At 38.1% G+C, this 22,606-nt stretch overlaps 1 protein-coding gene across 1 annotated transcript; it reads right to left on the bottom strand.

Annotated features, from left to right (window-relative positions):
- Nucleotides 1-1,668: 1,668 nt before the first annotated feature.
- Nucleotides 1,669-21,573, bottom strand: LOC145781833 (kelch-like protein 31). The gene is made up of 12 exons (XM_082593514.1): nt 21,336-21,573; nt 18,729-18,859; nt 17,951-18,092; nt 15,004-15,206; nt 14,233-14,449; nt 13,356-13,494; nt 12,597-12,670; nt 12,117-12,225; nt 11,131-11,311; nt 9,485-9,644; nt 2,859-2,983; nt 1,669-2,191 (listed from the first exon to the last, which is right to left on the bottom strand). The coding sequence occupies exons 1-12, from the start codon at nt 21,495-21,497 to the stop codon at nt 1,828-1,830; spliced, it is 2,007 nt and encodes a 668-aa protein (XP_082449640.1). The 5' UTR covers nt 21,498-21,573; the 3' UTR covers nt 1,669-1,827.
- Between the last annotated feature and the right edge of the window lie 1,033 nt (nt 21,574-22,606).

The following is a 22,606-nucleotide window of genomic DNA, read 5'->3' as shown; positions in this document are numbered from 1 at the left end:
GTTGCGAGTTATTGTTTTATTTAAGGTTTTTCGAAGCTATGTCAGGTCGCATTTTATGCCTCGCACTTATTCACGGATGACTTTTTTAGGCGGAAAGCGGAAAAACTATTCTGCCAGAATGACGGTGGTCATTTCAAGGACTGCTCTCCATATAGAAGCTCACCAAGTGGTTGGAACAATTTACAGCAGGGGTTCCCAACCTGAATTCAATAAAAATATTACAGTTGTACATTTTGCCCTAATCTTCATGAAATGGTCTTTACCGGTACTGTATAAACAAGTTTTTTAATTAAAATGACGTTTCTTATTTTTTTGGCTACGTTTACATGACGTTTCATTGCGCCCGAAATGAAAGATTTCCATTTCGGTTCGTTTGGTGGACGCGTAATCTGTTTACACGCGGCGACCGAAGTGAGATTCATGGCGGTCTGGATTTCACATCGGTAGTTTTGACAGAAATGAAACTGATATCAAGTGGTTGCGGCTATGTAAACACGCCGCAATCAGATCCTAGCAATGAAATTAGCCCTAGTAGTTTGATTATAGTCAGTTGACTGGTAGTGTAGTAATTTGTAGTGTAACACGTAAAAAGAACTTGAATATAACATAAATAAAATAGTTTTGTTTTTGAAGTCATAATAATAGAATTTTTCCACTGGTTTAGAATGTTGGTTGCGCTTTGGAACCAGCCATCTGCATGATATAGCCTACATTTTCAACTGGGACTAGTCTAGAATGTTGGCTGTTTTTAGACTGAGCACAAAGACTTATTGTCAATGTCATCTGTAATCATTTGAGACATGCATTGGACTGGTGCACTAGGTAGTAAAGAGCAAATAATTAGTCAATAAATTAAGCTAGTCCATTTTTGAAGAACACAAGTAAATTATTGGCTCTGAACTTGTGATGTCAGTCTATTGACCCAAAAAAATTTTGAAAATACTTGTGATATTTCAGTACGGTAGTGGTTAATGTACCCTTTCCCTTTGGAATTGCATGTTTTATTGTAGAATCTATGTTGTTGTTTTTTTGGTAGAAGAAACAGCTTTATTTTCAGCGTACTCAGTAGCCTAGTTACAGGCGCGAAAATCACTCATGCGTAGAGGCTGTATTCCTTTCGCCCGAAACCAAAAGCCGCCGCAATGAGATGGCATGTGAACAAAACCTTTTTCACGACGCACCCATGCCTGTCTTTGTAGTACATATTAGGTGGATGGGGCGTGTGTCGGGGTCGGAAAGGAGCAAATGGAGTCTGATGGTACTTGACTTCCATTTATGGTCTGCCCAAACCCAGCATATAAAATTTTAGAATATTGACTTTTCAAAGTTACAGACAAATGATTTGTCTACACATCAGCACAACTTCTAGTAAAATAACGTTAGCAGAGCACACATTAGGCTACAGCTGATTCAATGTGATCCAAAAGCGCCCCCCCCCCCCTTGAAAAGTCAACTTGCAAAAAAAGGTTGAAAAGCAAATTAGGGATAACTTGACCTCATTTTTCAGCAAAATGAAAAGATTTTTTTGAAATCTTGTTGAATGTTGAGTTGAATATCAGAAGAGAAATATACGTCACCAATCATTCGGATGTCCGAATCGATCGTCAATGATAATGTATAAGCTATTGGTTAATTTGGTTTGCACGAATTAAAAAGTCCTTAAATTCATTGAAAAATTTATTTTTTGCAGTCAAAATTTGACAACGTTTGTGGTAGTCACGCATGAGCTCTTTTAAAAGTAAAAAAGTGTTTTTATGCAAAGCTTTTTCGAATTTTTTTTAGTTTATTGCTTTGATTCATAAACTTCCGCAAGCACTTCAATTCAAACTATTCAGAGAATGTTTGAGAGTTACTTCCATTTTTTAACGAAAATCCCGGATGACGAAGTAATGTGAAAGGTACGCAAGCTACACCGGTGCATCGACGTGGAAAGCGATGAATGGCGGCCCTAGGTACGAAGGGCGTCTCTTCCGGGGGTTTGCAAACACGTGATGAAGTTTCTAGAGATGCTTTTGATGGTTTCGTATCTCCTCGTACCAAGAGAGAAGCGTTTATGCATTCTACGTCATCAATTCGTGCTCGAATCAAGCGACTGTACCCAGCAACAAGAAATATGACTCCGTTCATCTGACAAGACCCTGCTTCAGAACGTGGCATGTCGATGGCGAAATTATCATTTCTTTCACAGTTTCTGAAATAAATTGAAGGTTTTAGAAAGTTTTCAAATTTTTGAATTAACATATTTAATTCGCAAACACAAACATTATGTAGGCTAGATTTTGAAATTAGAAAAGACGTAGGCTAGGTTATAGACATATAACAAGATTCTAAAAACAGTAGCTTGCGGTCAATGACACTTAGGCGAGATTCAAACCGAACATACAAACTGTTTTCAGCATACAAAGTGTTGCACGAAAAATGGCGCATATTTGTTTCCTTATTCACACCAGGAATACAACTTCTGTTGGGAATGGTAAAAGGAAACAAACATGCTACATTTGCCGTGCAACATTTTGTATGTTGAAGACAGATTTGTATGTTCGGTGTGAATCTCGTCTAAGTCCTCAAGCTATCCTGTTACGTCATTTATATAAAAAACAAAACTTACTTTTACCACACGGGCTTCAGAGATGCTACCTCAAAGGTATAGGCTAAAATACGAGAATCATAGTAATTTCACTATAGCCTATTAGTGATAAACTTTCATTAGCCTACAGCAATTAGATGAAGCAATTAAGTGAGAATGAAGAAATTCATTAATTGAACATATGGATTTCATGAAGATTTATTGCAGAAAATTTAATTTGATTGGTTTGTTCGATTGAAATACTGTCACTAAAATTATTTATTGCCTTCACCGCGGGAGAAAAATGTTCTTTGAAAGGTCTCCACTGTATGACGGACATTTCAACGTCGGCTCTTTCAACCAAGAAGGCCATTTCAACGTTGTCCATTGGTCCTTCGTTGGAGAATACACTTCCATCTGAAACAAGTAGGCTAACCAGGGGCTCTATCCACTATTAGAATTCGGGGGGGGGGGGGGGTGATTTTTAGACAGTGGGCTAAAATCGTCTTAGTCATTCCAAACCACTCCAATAAGTGGGGTGGTGATCACTCCCCTCACCCCTCCCCCCCTGGATACAGCCCATGAGGCTAACACTAACTACCACTTGTTACAAATATTTCTCAATTAAGTAATGTGATGTAGGCCTAGTAACTTAGCCTGTCGAAAAGTGCCACATGTCGCAGCCTATGTAGTATGCTATGACAAAATAGCAGTTCAAACACAAATAGAATACGTAGACTATGTTTATAAACAAATATTTATTAAAAACATTTCAAAAGTTCAACCGAAAGTGCAAGAGAAAAAAATGGTAGGCTAGTTTAGAAGCATGTTTCTCAGTGAGGGTATCGCATTGCGTTTGACCACGTATCGTAGCCTACTACTACAAGTAGATTTTGCGTGTTTGTTAGGCCTACCATATTTTCATCACCCAAAAAGAGGACATGTTTAGTAAGCAAGTAAAATGCCAGTGGATTTTTACGTTTAAACAATTTTTACATCTTCTTAGATGATTATAGGCCTACGTAGCAAAAGTGACAAATTAAAAACATAACATATTTATTTGTCAGATTCAGTCAATGAACATTTTGCTGTTCATTTGATTTTCTTCACAGAAAACATGCGTTTTGCATTTTGAGTCATAGTCTGTTGCATGCTCGATTTTTAACAATGCTGGATTTTTAACAATTCATTAAACAAATCTATAGTTCTGCAATATTTGAATTATTCTGTCCATTTTCTAATCTGTCATCATTTAAAAAAAACTAATGCAAGCAAGCTATCAGGTTTAAGACTAGCTTTGGTACAGTATTGTTCGAATTAATTGAAACTGGGATGTTTATGCTAACTAGGAATATTTCTGCTGAGTTGAAACTGGGAAAGGTGTTCTGGGGAAGTTTTAGCCACAGCGGGGTTGAATCACTGTTTCCGGTGAAAGGAATGACGATTTCTGAACGATATATTGATGTGATCACAAAAAAAGTTATCCCAGACCTGCGAAGGGCATTTCCAGAAGGTGGGGGACCTCATGTTTTAGCAGGACCTCGCACCATGCCATTCTTCTAAAAAACACTAATTTTTTGAGAAAAAAAAACAAGATTACCGTGTTAGATTGAGCTAGCAATTCTCCGGATTTAAATCCTATCGATAATTTGTGGAGCATAATCAAGGCACGATCACGCAAGAAGGACTGCACCACCATAAGGAAGCTCATGGAGGCCATCATTCAGGTGTGGTTTCGGATCCAAAAAAATGTAGAGAACTGCAAAAAACTAACCGAATCCATGCCAAACCGTGTTCGTGCAATATTGAAAGAAGCTAGAGGCCATATTAGGCATGAAACTATACACATCTGTTAAATTATCGCAATAAACCAAATACAAATACACAAATTCAGTCTGTTTTCTTGACAGTTTCAATTAATTCGAACAATACTTATAGATCGAACAGTTTAACATCATCAATGCCAACATTTTTCTCTGACAGATACTTCCACACACCGCTGAAAAGCGTTATCCTATTCTTTGATCTTCTTCATCGTGTTACACGGCCGTAGCCCAGAGCATCACGCAGGCTCTTGCTCTATCGTTGAACTCGGCCAAATCTTGTGCAGAGCACCTTGCTTTTAGGTCAGGACATTCGAGTAGATGTTGCATCGTTTGCTACTGTCTGCATTTACAACTTGTGCTCCCCATTGAATACCCCCAGTGTCTCATCAAGGTTTTACACCTGCCAATACCAGTTTTTAAGCGGTTGAGGCATCGCCAATACTTCCACGGTTCACGTTTTCCGGAGGAAGGCTCTCCATGGGTGTGAGCTCCATATTGGCCATTGTCGGTCCGGCTGCCAGTCCCTCCTGCCATAGTTGAATCTGCACATTGGCGGCGACATCGTCTTGACCTAATGGGACAACTGAAGCAAGGAAACTTTTTCTTGACTTCAGACGCCTGTGTGCTGGAGTTTGACCATACAGTGGATGTCTCAAATCTATGTCCTGACAAGATCTTTCCTTTCTGCTGGTCACGCTTCTTCTAATGTTGAGGGGGGCAATTCCAGACAGAATGTGCTGCGACGTGATGTTGGTTGGTTTGTGACAACCTGTAATCAGACGGCAGCTTTGGTTCAATATGGGGTCAATTTTCTTGGCATGTGCTGAGCTTTCCCACACTGGGCAAGCATATTCTGCAACCGAATAGCATAAGGCTAAAGCAGTTTACCGTATTGTGTCAGGGAGGGCACCTCAATCAGATTTTCCGAGTTTCTGTAAAATATTATTTCTAGAAGCCACCTTAGCTCTTACTTTTTCGATATGGGATTTGTATGTGAGGGACCTATCTAGTTTGACACCGAGGTATGTTGGATTGATGCAGTGTGCCAAGTTGGTTCCATTCCAGGAAATGTTTAGTTGGCGTGATGCATCCCCGGATCTAAGGTGGAATGCGCAGACTTGAGTTTTATTGGGGTTGGCACGCAGGTGGTTGTCCGTGTAGTATGTTGTCAGCCCATCCAGAGCATCGCTAAGTACTCTCTCCGTGGAAGTGAAGTGTTTGTGTTGTGTTGTTATACACAAATCGTCAGCGTATATGAAGCTTCTTGTACCAGGATGGATTGGTTGGTCGTTTGTATAAATGTTGTACAAGATGGGGGCTAAAACACTCCCTTGTGGTAGACCATTTTTCTGCTGTCTCCATCTGCTATTTGGTGTAAGACAGCATAAGCAATAAGCATCCAATCAAAGGATATGAACTCGGAAAATGAAATTAGTGGTCGGGTCTATTCACCCAAATAGGCAACACAAGAGTCGAACTATAGAAATACATCTGACATGGTCATCGAGAAACACTGCCTTCGTTTGCCACAGAAATAAATGTATCCATCATATCTACAGCAAGCAATGTATTGTCAACCTCAAAGTCAATAACCCTAAACACTTTTCTTAAACAAGGATAGCTTACTGTACTTTTGCCACAACTCACAGAAAACATACTTTTCTTTTTTGGTATGGTTGCTTAGCCTTACTTAGCTTTCGCCAACGTCACATCAAAATAAAACCTTGTTGAAAATGATAGCAATGCAAAAAAGAAGACATTTGAGCATTTTCATGTGTCCTCGGAGGACAATTCATTTTTTATGAAAAAAGAGGACAAATCCTCCTAAAAGAGGACATATGGTAGCCCTAGTGTTTGTAATCTTTTGTTCGGAGTGCAACATTATCTCGAAATAAAATGTCCTCTATACAGACCCCAGGATAGATATGTGGATCTAACAACGCTCGATGAACACCCAACCCATTGGCTGCTGTGTAGAGATGTAAAAAAACAGTTTTTTTGTTTTTCAAAAAAACGAGTTCGTTTTTTTTGTTTTTTATCGTTTTTTTTGTTTTTTATTCGCTTTTTTTGTTTTTTTACCTATTTTGACATTAAATGTCACAATATGCAGCAATTAGGGTAAACTCATTGCAATAGCGTCTCTTTCAACAAAGAAACAGTCTAATAACTCGTATAACTTATTTCAAATCAGATTATATGTCTGGTATATTGTTTCATTGCAATTTTGTAGATCTCAAGTCTCAACACACGAGTCATAAAGATTTCTCATCGTCTCAAATAGTAGTAACAGTGTCCTATGGTTGGCACATCTCAAGTATTGGCTGTAATTTGGTTCAGCCAGTTGTTAAATGCAGTACCACACTCGTGTACAGCTTCGAAGCCACCTGGCATTTTGGTTATTGGGCATGTTAGGACTAAGTGGTCAGTGTCCTGTTTCTCTGCTTCACAAAGGCACTTTTGACCAGCACACCACACCTTTTCCAGTACCAGTTGATGTGCATTTGGTGCATGAGTTGTTCCAGTTGATGTGCATTTGGTGCAAACTTGATGAAAACCACACAAGCGGTTCTCGAGTTATAAGTGAAATAACCTTAGCCACTAGGTGGCTTCATAGATAAGGAGCAATAGAAAAACGGCAATGTCTCAAGAACCGCTCAACATATTTGGATATTATAATTTTTAGCTCTACCCCCATGTTATCTGGGTGGGCTATCTGTTTATGAACATTAAAACAAGTTTTGGCTATTACTTTTTGAGATAAAAAGAAACTAACCTCTTGTCGTAACGCACCGATAAAACCATGATGCGTAACTTTAAAAAAAAAATTATTGATTAGAGGAAAGATTGATGAAAAGTTTGGCAAAAGCAGTGTAGTGCTAAAGTCCCAAGTTTTAGCCCAAATCACATTTAAATGTAGTGAAAGATGGAAACATTTTGATGTTTTTTAATTTCCCTGAAGAGGTTCAATACTCCTGTGTGATGTCACAGTCATGTTTGTTTTCCCTTAATCACACCATTGTGCTGTCATAGACATGTTTAAAAGAAGTATGGTTGCACTTAATCCATCCAATTCGAACTAGTTTGCAGGACTTTGAGACTTTAGCACTTTTCTGTTTTTGCCAAACTTTTCGTCAATCTTTCCTCTCCCCAATAAAAAAAAATTTAAAGTTATGCATCATGGTTTTATTGGTGCATAACGACAAGAGGTCAATTTCTTATCTCAAAAAGTAGTTGGCCTAGTTCCCAAATAAAATAACTTTTCTTCTTTGATGTTTGTTTTGTATTTTTATCCTGCATTGCGGGAATATGGGTAAAACGTTATACTTGTCAGGAAAAGTATTATGAAGCATTTATTCACTATGTGCACACTGAGCAGTGCTGAAAAACTCCACTTTAAAGGGAAAATTTCTGCATTCAGGGTTGGTAGTTACTAGCAATAGTCAACATGGGTGGTGGGCATTTGAAAGGAACATTAACTTAAACCTTTTCTGACAAATGCACTTACTTTTGACAGCTAAAAATATCAGTGATAAGATCTCTTGCATTATGTCACAAATGATCTGCAAGAAGCATCAATGACAAAGAGTCTAAGACCTTACAAGCAGGGGCTCTATCCACTTTTAGAATTTGGGGGGGTGATTTTTGGACAGTGGGGTAAAAACTTCTGGGGGCTACGCCCCCCAGACCCCCAATTGCAGCACCAACTTCATTCTGATCGGAACTCAATCAGCACAGATGTTTTGTACAGTGAAGACATGAGCTCTTTCCAAGCAATGAATGTAGTTATCGAATGCAGGAGCAGGGGTTAATACTCCAAACAGCAAAATCCGATATTTTTACATTGATTTAATATCTGCAGACGTTAAATCAATGTCAAATTGACGGATTTTGTTGTCTGGGACCTGGCTCGTAGTTCAGGATTGCCAAATCAAAAATTCATATTGAAAAAATTCAAAAAAGTGATAACAGAGGAAATATTTTTTTCAAAATTTGATCAATAAAATATTACAAAATCTTTTAAAAGCCAAATGAGTGGGGGGGTGATTTTGCATTGATCACCCCCCCTCTCCAATGAGTGGGGGGGTGATCACCCCCCTCACCCCCCTTTGGATAGAGCCCATGCTTACAAGTTACAACACACGAAAATAAAACTTCTGTTTCAACATTTATAAAGCATATATACATCGTTGTTAAGCTATCAGTTAAAAAACATGTTTAAACAAGCTATTGGCAATAGCTTACATTAGTAAATTACCACAAACAAGGTAATGTGTGTTCTGAATACTGCCATCTTGTTTTTGCCAAAATTTCGTCAACCCATTGAGTGTGTAGCCTACAAGAATAACCAGTCCCGGTATAGGCCTACTAACATCGTAGGCTAACTTCCATAAAAGGAAAAAGAAATTAACACATCTACATTATGTCATGTATCAAATTGCATTAATTCAATGTTTGTCAGGTCTGCTGCCACAAACATGCCTGAGAATGAAAAAGAAAGCGAAACAACGTAGGACTATGCAAAAAACATAGGCTATGCTGCTGCCAAGCACAAACACATAGGAATTTTAGCACAACCATAAAACCATTGTTACTAGTTTAACGTTTTTCAAGAGCACTGTAATAAAACTAAACTGCAAATTGTAAAAAATTTGCAACTTTTCCAGAAAAATATGAAAAAAAAACAAAAAACGAGTGTTTTTTTTGGCCAAAGTTTTTTTTTAAAAAAAAACACGTTTTTAAAAAAAAAAACGCTTTGTTTTTTTTTGCATTTACAACTCTACTGCTGTGCCGGGATCTAACAGCGTGGCCTGCGGGATGCCTCAAACGCAAGAAGAAGTAATCAATACAATGTGCTTAGTCACAACACAGCATCAGCTTGGTGGAAAAGAAAACAAAAATTGAATATTCTCAATATTCTGCCTTAGGCGTACACGTTTCATAGCCGAAAAACATGGCGAGAAATGTTGGCCAAACTTGTTTTCTTTTCGAAACTCAAAGCAGTTGCTCATCATTCAAAAAACTTTAGAATTACAAACCTATCATACTGGGGAACAAACTTTGAGGGTCCAATTCTGTTGCTGTAAAAACTTACCTCAGGTGTTTCAAGAATGTTTGTAAGCGAGGTGCCTTGGTCGCCAGGAACTAACCCTCCGATGAGCCACAATCGGTTTTTGAATCCATGCAGCCCAGCCGAGCATCGTGGTTGCACCATTGGTTGACAACGTTCCCATTCGTTTGTAGCAACGTTGTATCTGCGAAGTGAGAACATGACTTTTGAACCCGGGTCCAGAATGATTGTAGAACCCCGTAACCTTTTCTACGGGCCTGGGAACTTGAAGAAGCCTCCGCATGTTTTTTACATATAGCTTACAATGCGTTTTTCTTAGAAATGTCTTGTTTGGGTCCATCAGATCTCATTGCGACGAGGAACAAATCATCCTCCTAAAGGCCCTGTGTACTGGTCTAAATTACCCGACCGTTTTGTCAAAATTTACTTTTTATTTTCAGCCAAGAACCCTCTTGTAGCGTAAAATAGAAAAAAACGTATCATGCTAAATTAATGAATCCAATGCTATCTGGAGCCCTAAAGTCAAGACACCTTTGAATAAGCAAGACTCCTCTGCAAAAACAAAACAACTACCGTGGTACTTATTAGAAAAAAACTAATAAAATCATCCAGAAAAAAGAATAATGTGTGTTTTAGTATAGCGTTGTAACTTGTAACCATCGCAGATGTGGGTTGCTCCTTAAAGGCTCCTTTCGTTATTTTGCGTTATATTACGCCACATTCTTGTCTTGTTATGAACCAACAGTTACTATTACTGTAGAACTGGAATGTGTCGGCACTCGGCAGCCTTCTCTGCTACACTGTGTAATCAAGCCTCAATGGAGTGGAAGGTCTGCGCGTCTTGGATGATGAAACCAAAGACTGGCTGCTCTCTAGTAGCCTTCCAGTGTAGTCCGGGAACATCGTGAATTTGGGATCGTAAAAGGATAAGACCCTCAGCCTCAGAGGTTCACACGGCGAAGATCAAGTCACACTCTCTTTCGCTGTGGTTGGTAGTGGAAAGTGCATGTAAATTTGTGTTATACTGCATTACCTTCTCATATGCGCACCGCAGTAGGCTAATCCTGCATTTGGTCGGTGTGTCTGTTCGAAGCGCAAAGCTGTGTAGCCTACTTTTTGCAGCTACTTTAACGTGAATGAATTCTGCCACAGCCACTAAAACCTCGAACCAATCAGAAGCTACGTTGTCCATGACGTGAAGTGGCCACCGTCATTGTGACTCTTCTAACATTCAGCCAGAGAGTTAATCCTTGGCTTCAAAGTTTGAAAATTGCAGAAGAAAAAATAGTTAAGGCAAGGGTGAGAATCGAACCCCGGTCATCGAAACGATTGCTTCCCAAACGCTAACGAGTTTCGCCAAGCTGCCGATAGCCAAACCATCACTTAATTTACTTTTCATGGTTTTTTCCCCGAAAAGTTTTCATGGGAGTTTTCCCTGAAAGCAGTTGTCTCCGAAAAAGCTAATGGGTTATATGCAAACACACTGTGAATAAAATATGCGCGGAGTTTTCTTCAAATTCCCAGGCCCCTTGAAAAGATTTTGAGCCCAGATGCAAATGTTTTTCCATATTCCCTGCCAATGCAGCTGATCATACAATTGTGGCTTCATCCGCAGTTAGGCTCATATTTAGTTTTTTATTGTTTAACTGTCATAGTGTTAGACACTTCACCTTTCCACTCTCTTGGACACCAAGTTGTCATTCGATCCCCCAGCGGCATAGATGTCGTCCTTTAGCGTTGCTAGAGCAACGTGTCTTCTGGGGCTGTTTATGGGAGCAACAATGATCCATTCGTTGTTGGATGGGTTGTAACATTCCACACTGTCTGTGGTGCCTCTGTTGGTTCGTCCTCCTAAATATTGGTTGTCTAAGTTTTTGATCCCTTTAACTGACGTTGCCCTTACTTTTAAGTGATGCATTGAAAATATAAATAGTTAAAACTGGCAAAAACTTTCCGATATACTTTAAGAATTCAATTTAAATGATAGTATATGTCTAAATGCAGAGGTGGGCAGTAGCGTGCTACGTTTGTAGTGCCCCTACTTTTTTGGTGGAAGTAGCGCCGCTACATTTTTGTTGGAGTAGCGGCTGCAGTGGCGGCGCAGCTTTTTTTCAATGTAGCGGAAAGGCGTTACAGTTCTTTCAGTTGGTCCAAGTAGCGATAGCGGGTAGCGCAGGCCCGGATTTAGGGGGGCGGAGGGTGCAGGCGCCCCGGGCCCCCCGACTTTTGAAGGGCCCCCTAAGTGGAAAAAATGTGATTTTGTATTATTTTTTTCCTTTCAGCCTTTAAAGTTTCTGCAAAATGCTGTGCAGTGCTGAATTAATGCTACTGTAGACGTAGAGGTAGTTTTACGCACCGTAGCGCGAAAAAAAATTTTGCACGGGGCCCCCGATCTAAAAGTGCCCCGGGCCCCCCATCAGCTAAATCCGGCCCTGGGTTAGCGTGCTAGTTTAAAAGTAGCGGTTGCTCACCTTTTCCTAAATATAAACCATTTTTTTATCAATCAACATTTAGGTTTGCTCAATGTGTGCGATAACATAGCCTATTCGGATATCCTGATTAGGCCTTTAAGTGGCTTAAATTTAGGCTGCACAACACAAAAAGCTCAGAAAGTGTAGCCTAAGTATTGTTATCACAAACATTTAAATGAACTCACCTACAACATACAACTTCATGTTTAGTGTTACCATCTGGAAGCTTTCACGAGAGATATTCATATTTGCAACTCTGAGCCATTCATCTGCCCAGGCGTCGTACCTCCATACCTAATGTTACAAAAAAGGACAATTTTTATGGTCAATATCATAAACTTGACAATAAATGGAAATTATTAACAAACAGAATGCGTTTTCTCCTTAATCAATTACTCATAACCCAGTCGGAAAGTTTATTTTTTACTGAAAAATTTACCATACAAGCTACGATAAAAGATATTTGCTTCATACTTTAAGTTTTATATGCATTTCGCCAAAATTTATTAGTGCCTTATGTTTTCGTTTGAAATAGACAAAATATTATGAAGGTTTAAAGCTGGTCAGTGATTACAGCAGAGAAATAGTTTCTAAAGCCTCGTAGTTTATCACAAACCAAAAATAGGCAATAAGTTTTCATTTTTCACAGCTTTCTAGTCACAAACCGAGACACTCGGTGAAGAACATCCATCGCTGCTGTCTCCCCCAGCGATATAAATAAAACCCTCCAACACTGCAGCTGCAAAAGAAGTAAAGCTTTTAGGGTCGGATACAGTCACAACAGTGAATGTTTTAAGCGGCTGATTAAGCTGATCGTCTGATTAGTTGATCGGGAATCAATTTGTAGGAAATTGATCTGTGGATTCGTGTTCGGCAATTCAGACTACCGGGAAATGACTAGTGAGGGAAACACTTCGAATTTTTAATCGGTTGATTTGCTTAATCCGTGATTTATCAGCTGTTGGTGCATCTAACTCTTAGTGATTGCGGTTGAATATGCAAAGATTCTAACAGATTAATATCATCACGTGAAAAATGTTTTCTTTCTAAAACATCCTTAATAATGGCAATTGGAAAACATCATGAGCACCTTTTCCACGTCACATAATTAAGTGCATGATCACAGGGTTGTGCAGACCGACCAAAACACCCCACCGCTACTTTACAGCCCGGGTCACAATTATTGTTTGCTCGCATGTAGGCTACAGTCTGAGATACCGTATTTTTTTAACAAAATGCAGAGATTGAAATAAAATCATATCATTATGAGAGTTTACTATTTTACAGTTGTTTTCCAAATTAGCAATATTACGCTGAAATAGACATAAAAATAGTCTACTAAAGACAAATTAATTTGGCCAACTACATTTCTTTAATGCAATGCATTGTGCTGAGCTGATGTACAATAAGAGTTTTCAAACTACCAGCATGATGATGACGCGGTGCAGGCATCGTTGTTAAGTGTTTCCATTCTCCACTTTCCAAATTACAGTAATACACTTTATTTGTAATGGCCCCTTCGCGTCTCAAGGCCAAACCACCACAAGCAATGATGGATGGTATCTGTAGAAAAACTCAAATCCTGTATTTTTTTGCAATATCAACATAACGTTGAAAGAAGCGAGACAGTCTTTAGCCTGTTTAGCCTCATTTGACAATCTATTTATAAGCGAATAAACAAGTACGGTATAGGCTACTCCTTATTCAAAATTCAAAAAGAAAAAAGGATGTTAAAAAAGCAGCTAGGTTTATAGCTTATGCTTCTTTGGTGTAAAATTTATTCATGAAAACATTTTAATACTTACACCTTTCACTGCCAGACTCAAAACTCAATGCTGAGATAAGATGACAACTGAAAAATTCTACTTACTCCACTTACTTACCGGTACTACTTACTACTTAGGCTACTTACTACTTACTCTAATTCTACAGTTTAAATTAAGTTGGCTGAGTGACCTCCATCAAAAACAGCTACATGGTTGGTTATTGGTTGGATAGGCTGATAGTTCTTTGGTCAAAGCTTCCGATATTCAGTTGTATTAGAAAATAAAATATTTTTTTCCTAATTTTAAACACAGCCGTATTAAACAGACTATTAATCAAATGTCTTCCACATGCTTGCGATTGGCCTGTAAAATTTATCCCCATCAGTAACTTTTAAACTTTATGCTGATCTACAGCAGCTGGCTACTCTTGCATTTCTGACCACTTGACCTATAGACCTAATACTATCTCCAAGCAATGAATCTAATCAAGGTAGCATTGCTTCAATTATGATGAGACTAGAATTGAAGTTTGTACCTTGACTGAGGTGCGCGGCTGTGATCTGATGTCCTGCATAATTGGTCGTCTGAAGGGAAGGAGATGATATCGAAAAGCTTCACGCACATACTCCGCTAGCTCCGGAACAAAAGACACATATGGACACGCGTCAACTTTGTCCTGCAGCTCTTGTTCAGGGATAAGAGAATATCGAATGTTTCGTAACAAACGAGTTGCGTAGTTCGCTCGAGATGACCTGCCAGGGTGTCGCAAAAATAATACATTTTCATATTTGCTTTTTACTTTGACTTTTAATACTCACTTACGTTATGCCATAAACCGTGGCATACGCATAAACGTAGGTTATCTTATGTAAAACTGCTTTTAAAAACTAGGCTGCAGTTATGAAATTTTTATTTCAATATAAATTAAACCATTGAGCATAACGACTTTTTAACATTTCATATCAACAAAAAATATACGTTGCCTAATACACATCTATTGGCCTACACGACTATGTGTTTTATCTTCAAAATTAGAGCGTTTAGATTGCACACTAAATTTTATCAGCACTGTCTTAAGATGTAGAAAAGGTTTTATAGCCCACATGCTTTATAAGCTTCAAGTTTTCCACGAAAAGTTTTACATGTCTGCCGGACCACGGGCGTATGAAACTAAGCGACATGTTGAAGTTGAGTATTATTGTTTAATTAAACGCTGAAAAAAATCTAACATCTTTCTCTTTCGTGGAGCTCTTCTTGTCATAAGACTCTACGTTTAAAAAAAAACGAGATTATGAGTTTAATTTACTTGTCACTGTTGATCCAATTCACCACAGCATCAAAGACTTTAATCTCTTCAACTCCGGCGAGGTCATCGCGCAAGAGGATGCCCAGCACCTCACAGTACCGAAGTTTCAAGTAATCTGTTTGCTTGCTAACGTATTGAAAGTGGGAGCTGATTACAGAATAGGCGTCTTCAATCAAGAACTTTAGATTATACATGGTCGCTACCTAAAAAAGTAGCCAACAACAATCATCCAAGGTTATTATTGGATGAAGAAGCAGGTGCTTATGATCAGTGGTGTAGCGTGACATTTTTAGGTGTTCACTTTTTCAACAAACATTAAGCCTGTAGGCTAGTCAACTTGTATTAAAACAATAGCCTAAACAAGTAAAATAGTGAAGTTGACTCGGTAAACCCGCACCGAGGGCTGCCTGAAAAAAGTAACCACTCAAACAAAGGTCACGCTATGCCACTGTCGCTGATGTCTCTGAACCTCTGTTCTGGTTTATAGATGTTATCAGAGCCGGGTTTAGCTGATAGGGGGCCTGGGGCACTTTTAGATCGGGGGGCCCAGTGCAAAAACAAAAATTTTGCGCCTACTGCGCGAATACTTCCTCTACGTCTACAATAGCATTAATCCAGCACTGCACAGTATTTGCAGAAACTTCAAAGGCTGAAAGAAAAAAAACAAACACAAAATTACATTTTTTCCACGTAGGGGGCCCTTTAAAAGTAGCGGGCCCGGGCACCTGCACCTCTGCCCCCCTCCCTAAATCCGGGCCTGGATGTTATTGAGAATGGAAAGGTTACTGGTAATTAAATTCAAAGAAAATGAAGGGGTGTACCAGCAAACATCTATAGGATTGGCCCATGATACTAGAGAAGGATCCACAGAGGATACAAACTGATATGAATGAATCAACAAGTGAATAAAAAAATAACAGTTAACCTCTCAAATACATGTAGCTCCACACAGAGTGAAATTCACATGCCTTTTGACTCTTTTTTATTTCTTTAAAAATAAAGTCTAAAAAGACATTATTGATCCAAAAAGAATGTCTAAAAAGACATTACGAAAAGTAACTACGGACAAAGGCCAGTGTTTCGATCTTCCGATCTCTTCAGCGTAGTAAAGTGAAAAGTTGTCTTGAAGTGTTGGTTGAGATCATGATTTCAAACTTGAGTGATTATTGTGAGACAATGAGACTGGATTTAATTTTTAAATTCGTACTCGAGCGAAACGTAATTTTACAGCCTATTAGAAGGTGTGATTTTTTTGAGAGAATTTGTGCTAAGATTTGACAGGAATTTGTGCTAAGATTTGACAGGAAGTTTCAAATCATCATCTCAACCAACACTTCAAGACAACTTTTCACTTTACTACGCTGAAGAGATCGGAAGATCGAAACACTGGCCTTTGTCCGTAGTTACTTTTCGTAATGTCTTTTTAGACATTCTTTTTGGATCAATAATGTCTTTTTAGACATTATTTTTAAAGAAATAAAAAAGAGTCAAAAGGCATGTAAATTTCACTCTGTGTGGAGCTACATGTACTTGAGAGGTTAACTGTTATTTTTTTATTCACTTGTTGATTCATTCATATCAGTTTGTATCCTCTGTGGATCCTTCTCTAGTATCATCGGCCAATCCTATAGATGTTTGCTGGTACACCCCTTCATTTTCTTTGAATTTAAATACTTATATGTGCCACTAGAATCTAATTTCTTGTATTTTAGATCCATCTCAGATGATTGTTATGTCCTAGCTCAGTTGCAAATTCTTGTCTTTTTTTCTAGTTTTTATTTTGAACAAATTCCTGTCAAATCTTAGCACAAATTCTCTCAAAAAAATCACACCTTCTAATAGGCTGTAAAATTACGTTTCGCTCGAGTCCGAATTTAAAAATTAAATCCAGTCTCATTGTCTCACAATAATCACTCAAGTTTCAAATCATCATCTCAACCAACACTTCAAGACAACTTTTCACTTTACTACGATGAAGAGATCGGAAGATCGAAACACTGGCCTTTGTCCGTAGTTACTTTTCGTAATGTCTTTTTGGACATTCTTTTTGGATCAATAATGTCTTTTTAGACATTACTTTTATAGAAATAAAAAAGAGTCAAAAGGCATGTAAATTTCACTCTGTGTGGAGCTACATGTACCTGAGAGGTTAACTGTTATTTTTTTATTCACTTGTTACTGGTAATTGTTTGTATATTTTTGATTGCTTGTTTTTTTTTTTTTTCCCAGATACTGAAAACGCTACTTTTACGAGAGCGAAAGCTTTATAAAAAAATATGTAAGTTTCCGAAACTGGGTTAGTGATTTAGAGTCGAAATCACTCATGTTAGATAGCATTCACATACATTGCCAAACAAACCGCTTAGACTTGTTTTTTTTTTTTCAATTTGTTGTAGGCTATTTTGTTTTATATTTCTACAGGTTGAGGTTGAAGCACGTTTTAACGTTCGTGTTTTGTCGCTTCTACCTTTTTCTCGACTTTTGCTATGTTGACGTGTATTGTTCTTGCTGTGATGGTCAGAAATAAAAAAAAACAACTGAAAAACTGAACTGAAAAAGGCTATGTTGTTACTTATTTTGGTGTTATGATTTAAATATGGACAATTTTGTCTGATGAAAAAATGCTTCTTTGCTTAATAGTCTGATTCCTTCTATTTAAATTAGTAGCCTACCGTTAGCCTATTTCTTTGGTTATATCATATTATGAGTGAGTGGTGAGAGTTTCACATTTTTCTATGACAACGATTAGTGCTTTTTCTTTCCTAGAAGTTTAAATGTTCCTAAATCCTATCTCTTCCCTTTTATAACTTTGCGTTGGACTAAATTGTATTTACTGGAATTGAACTTATCAAAGAATTTTGCAAGAGTAGCTACATTTCCTCACGAAATCAATCTTACCATTACAAAGTCTTGAAAGCTAATTTGACTCTTTCTTGCCCTTTCTCACCTGGAGTGTACGTAAGCAGTTTGATGCATTGACATGATCTGAAAGAAATTGAGAACAAACATCTACCACTGCGGGAATACGGAGAAACACGGCTGCGGATAATACGTCATCAATTGTGATTGAGGAGAGAGCCAGCGTCCCGCTGAAAAAAACTTGAGTGACTTGAACATCTCGTAGAAGAGACAACTGTATCATAAAAATCTGCATGCTTTGGAAAATAAGCTGATGGAAACATCTGAGGATAGTTTTGCGAACTATGACGGAATACGATTGGATTTTTTGGTCAATAGTTCTAATGGTTCTCAATTTGGCTGCACGGCTGAGTAGTGAAAGCGTCATTTTGACATCCAAAACCGTAGTTTGGCGTAAGCACGCAGGTGTGTAGGGACACTGAACGACTTGCAAATTGCCCATGTTTCTATGCAACTTAATGTTTTTCAACTAGCACGCATAAACCCATACGAAAAATTCAAAGATTTTCCTAATCATTTTCAAACTTTTATTTACAAAACCAAGGTGGTAGATGTGACAGTCTACTAAGTTCAAATGAAAATTGATACAATTAACTGAAAGAGCCAATGTCTAAAACGAAATGCAAAATTGAGATAATTAATTGAAAGAGCTAGTGAATATCAGTTTTAAAAAAATGCACTTTTAATAAATAACATAGTTATAGAGAATCAACTAAAAATTCCTCCCCTACAGCCTGCCCTACACCATACCGCGTATATACAGTTAGAAATCACAGTTGACTGCTCTATATTATACGGTAGGCTACCTGTACATGGATTCTAAAATATCTTTCACAATATTGCTTTGCATCCCAGACAATTGAATTTTTCTCAAAGTTTCATTCCCAGAAGCTCTCAAAATATCCCGGATGTAACCGCTGTAAGCTGAGATAACAATCTGTAAATAAGAGCCACCTTGTTGAACAGTTGTCAGCTGATAATACATATGTGATTAGCCTACTTTTTTGTCTACAGCTATCATAGCCTATATGAATTTCATGACAGATATGTCAACCATGGGATCCTAATGATATCGATGAATTGCACAAAAGACATGTCATGAATACGTAGTCTGCAAATGAAGAGCAAAGAAGAGATTTTAAAAAAATTTTAGGGTAGAATTCAATAGATCTGGGATCTGTTGAATTCTAGCCAGCAATTAAAATGTGCGTCTTAAAAAAAAATTGTTAGTCAAAAAACGACCAAAGTAAGATAAAAATTTGTCAAATTTTATCTTTCCCTATACTAGGGCTACTCAACTAATGTTAGCAAAGGTCCATTTTGACAAGTTGAATAGTTTTGCTGTCCGGTGAATATTTCATATGCAACCACGAAAATTAAACAACCAGTACCCTACGAACACCGAAACACTTTTCAGGTAGTATGTAACACGACTTGGATTTTTGTCTGATACAAACAAAGAAATAAAAAAAGAAAAATGTAGGCCTATTGTGTTTCTTTGTAGTGTGGCTGTGTGGAGCGCACATCAGAGAAGACGGCAAAGCGTTGGGAGGTCTGGGGACGAAGCCTCCAGCTCCTTGGATAATCACAAAAAATTGCTTTTTCCTAATGGAAATCTGTTTAAAGAGGCCCTAAAATGTGGCAATGAGGTTATTCTTCCAGAAGCCCGAGGTCCGACCACCTTCAATACCAGTGGCGTATATTCAGGGTGTTCAAGGTGTGCACTGCACACCCCAAGAAATCCAGAAAAAAAGAAAATTTCCATCGGTTGTCGATGTTCTTTAGTTTCATGATATTCTAACATCTTGCTGCATGCTAATTGCTTTCTTTTCAATTGCAAAACTCGTCTCCTTCTAATTTTAATACTCCAACGTTTGAGATCATTGCCTTTAATTTTTTTCGGTCATTACCTTTAAGCTGGGTGTGTACTGACAGCTTGGCGAGTGCTATTTAAAATAAACAATTAAGAAAAATGACGTCACAAGGCAGCGAAAACAGCAATGGTTTTAGGTCAGCCAGGCTGTGCACTCGCTGATCTGCACACCTTGGCGCGTCATTGGGGGAATCCCAGGCAATAGCAAGTTTTAGCTTGTTGGATTAGAGTTTGAGGTGATGAGCGTTGGAAACAACTTTTGCTAGAACTGAAGCAAAAGCAAGCTTTCTACGACGATGTAATTCAAACATTTATTGCACAAACAAGAAGAATCGAATTATGCTATCTTAGATGAATTTTCCTTCTGTAGTCGAGGTGTTAAACATTTTCGTTTTTACTAAGTAGTACGGCGGATAAAAGTACAGCCGACCAACATAGCAATCGACTTTCTTTTCTTGTTTATTATCGAGTTGCTTTGCTATTGTTTTTTGTTTTAACTTTCACCTGTTTGTTTTTAATTTGCTTGTACATTTCTCAAGGTGTTGCGACCGTGCCTAATCCTTGCATGAAGTAGCCGAAATCATTTCCATCTCGAGCACGCTTTAACTTTCGCGTTTTTTCAGACTCCTGCTGTGTTATGGCAAGTAATATTGTTCGTTTTGATGGTCGGAAATAAATAGTGAACTGATTTTAAAAATGCAACTTAATGTTTAATATTATTAAGTCTTTCATTCAATGCGCTGTCAAATAAATATCTATTTTGTATTCTTCTCCATTCCGACAACATTATTTTTGTCAGTTCTGTTCATGTTCAGAATTTGTGCTGAAAATGCTCTCTGAAAGCACCAAATTCAATGTTAATTTTAAAAATTTTCTGTGGGAGGCCTCCCAGACCCCCCACTGTTGCTTTGCCGTCACTGAACACCCTGTCAAAGTGGTCACGGTACGCCACTGTTCAATACCCAGAAGGTCCAGATTCGGACCGCGGTCCGCCAGTTGAGTAGACCTGCCCATCTCAACTTTTATACTGTCCATTCGTCCTTACAAGATTTGTTTTGGACGAAACTCGATGTCCTCAACTTTTATTTATAGGGATGCTACTGAGCGATGGTCAAATGCGTCTTGACTAAAGCATCGGAAATAAATTAATAGATGACGACAGTAGAATGAAAAGTGTGGAAAAACTGAAAAAAAAAAACAGAAAGCAAAAAATTGTTTGAACTAAGTTTGTAATTTGTTCATGCACTTTGATACTTTAGATTACTTTTAACAATGACTAAGTTTGTATTTTAAATTTAACTTTGCAAACGCAACCTTAAAATGTCAATTTTCTCAAGGAAAAAATTATTGCGCATTGGAAAATTTTCTTTTAGGGCACACTGGTAGCAATCAATGTAAAAAATAACTACTACTAAGTAGCCATGAAATAAATTATTTGCTAGTGGGGAACACGTTTTAGATGTAAAACAACTTAGTTGCCTTAAAAGTAAACAATTTTTTATGGGATTTTAGATACAGCACTATATGACAAAATCCTTACCTTGTGAGCTTTAAGTGCCGTGTTATTTATGCACACTGTGATGTCACAGAGCTGTTCTTCCGACCAGAGGCTGTGTAGTGATCGAAGAAAGGAATTCGACTGGTCTATTACTGGAAGAAACTCTCTGCTTGATCTCTTAACCTTGACTGGTTTCTTGAACATTGCCGAACTATTTCTTTGTACGTTTTTGCCACAGAAGTCTATTGTACTTTGCTCCAAATTTTCTTCTTGTAGTGCTCATACCGGCCAGTTTAGGCAAATTCATTCAATTCGATGCTTGTCAAAGTTACTTGACTCATTATTAGCAAACAATAGAGTTATTAAAAAACGTGTGTGAAGAAAAATATTTAAGTGTAATAAACTTTGGATAATTTCGTTTAGGCTCTTCAGGGAAATAGAGCCTGATCTCCAATGGATAAGCACAGAAGCATTGCCAGATGCGTGGAGTGAACATTTCCATCACGAAAGTTTTTGAACACAATTGCCTCATGCAGGCCTAGGCTAGGCTATTTGTTTTTCGGTATCGAAGATAGGTCCGTTTCAAACAGTTCTTCATGTTAAAGGTTTTGACTGATCATCCAAGCCAGCGGTCGCCAACCTTTTGGGTCACTAAATGTACAATGTTACTTTTGGCGGACTATTAATATGAATTTAGAAAGAAATAATACCCCTAAAAAATGTGTGATAAAATAATAATCAGAGAAATTTTTACTTAGATTGTAGGTGATTGATTGGTGAGAAAAACCTGCGGCATTTTGTCTTGTGCGACTGAATGTGCCGCTACAAAGGTGTTAAACCTCTTCCAATAGTCTGCCCACAGTTCAGTGGTGGCATCGAACGTTACGAACTTAGGTAAAGATACCTGCTGTTGTAGGTTGTTGGTTGTGGTCTTGAAGTTTGGGCTCGCATTTCTCGTAGTTGCTCCATGAGTAGTTTCGTCTGATCTTGGTGACGTTGTTCTTGTTCTCGGTGACGTTCTTCTTGTCTGGCAATTTGCTCCTTCGTCTGGCGTTCTTGGTTGGCTGTTTGTTGTTGCAAAACTTCGATCAATCAGAGTCATACTGGAATTCTGTTTTATTATAAAATTGCACAACCAAGATATAGTGTGAAACCTGCAAAGTAAGCCCAAAACGAGAAGTGCCAATTAACAAAAGCAGGCGGATGAATATTAAGCAAAAGAGAAGACCTGAGGGAAACGAAAACAAAGTACATCGTTTCAATGCAAATAAACTAAAATACATAACACCTCCCCAATAAAATTTATGACCACC

This window comes from Aplidium turbinatum, chromosome 13 (genome assembly GCF_918807975.1).
Source record: "Aplidium turbinatum chromosome 13, kaAplTurb1.1, whole genome shotgun sequence".
In the NCBI taxonomy this organism is placed as follows: Eukaryota; Metazoa; Chordata; class Ascidiacea; order Aplousobranchia; family Polyclinidae; genus Aplidium; species Aplidium turbinatum.
Note: the sequence above shows the minus strand (reverse complement) of the source record. Positions and strands in the feature narration are given on the sequence as shown.

Bases quoted from the DNA above. Each gene is read 5' to 3' on its own strand.
- LOC145781833 (XM_082593514.1), bottom strand. From the start codon at position 21,497: ATGTTCAAGAAACCAGTCAAGGTTAAGAGATCAAGCAGAGAGTTTCTT. The intron at 14,450-15,003 runs GTAAATTAAACT...ACACCCTGGCAG, and splicing joins AATTGGATCAACAGTGACAA to GTCATCTCGAGCGAACTACG. The intron at 2,984-9,484 runs GTAAGTTTTTAC...TACTTGTTTCAG, and splicing joins ACATTCTTGAAACACCTGAG to ATGGAAGTGTATTCTCCAAC.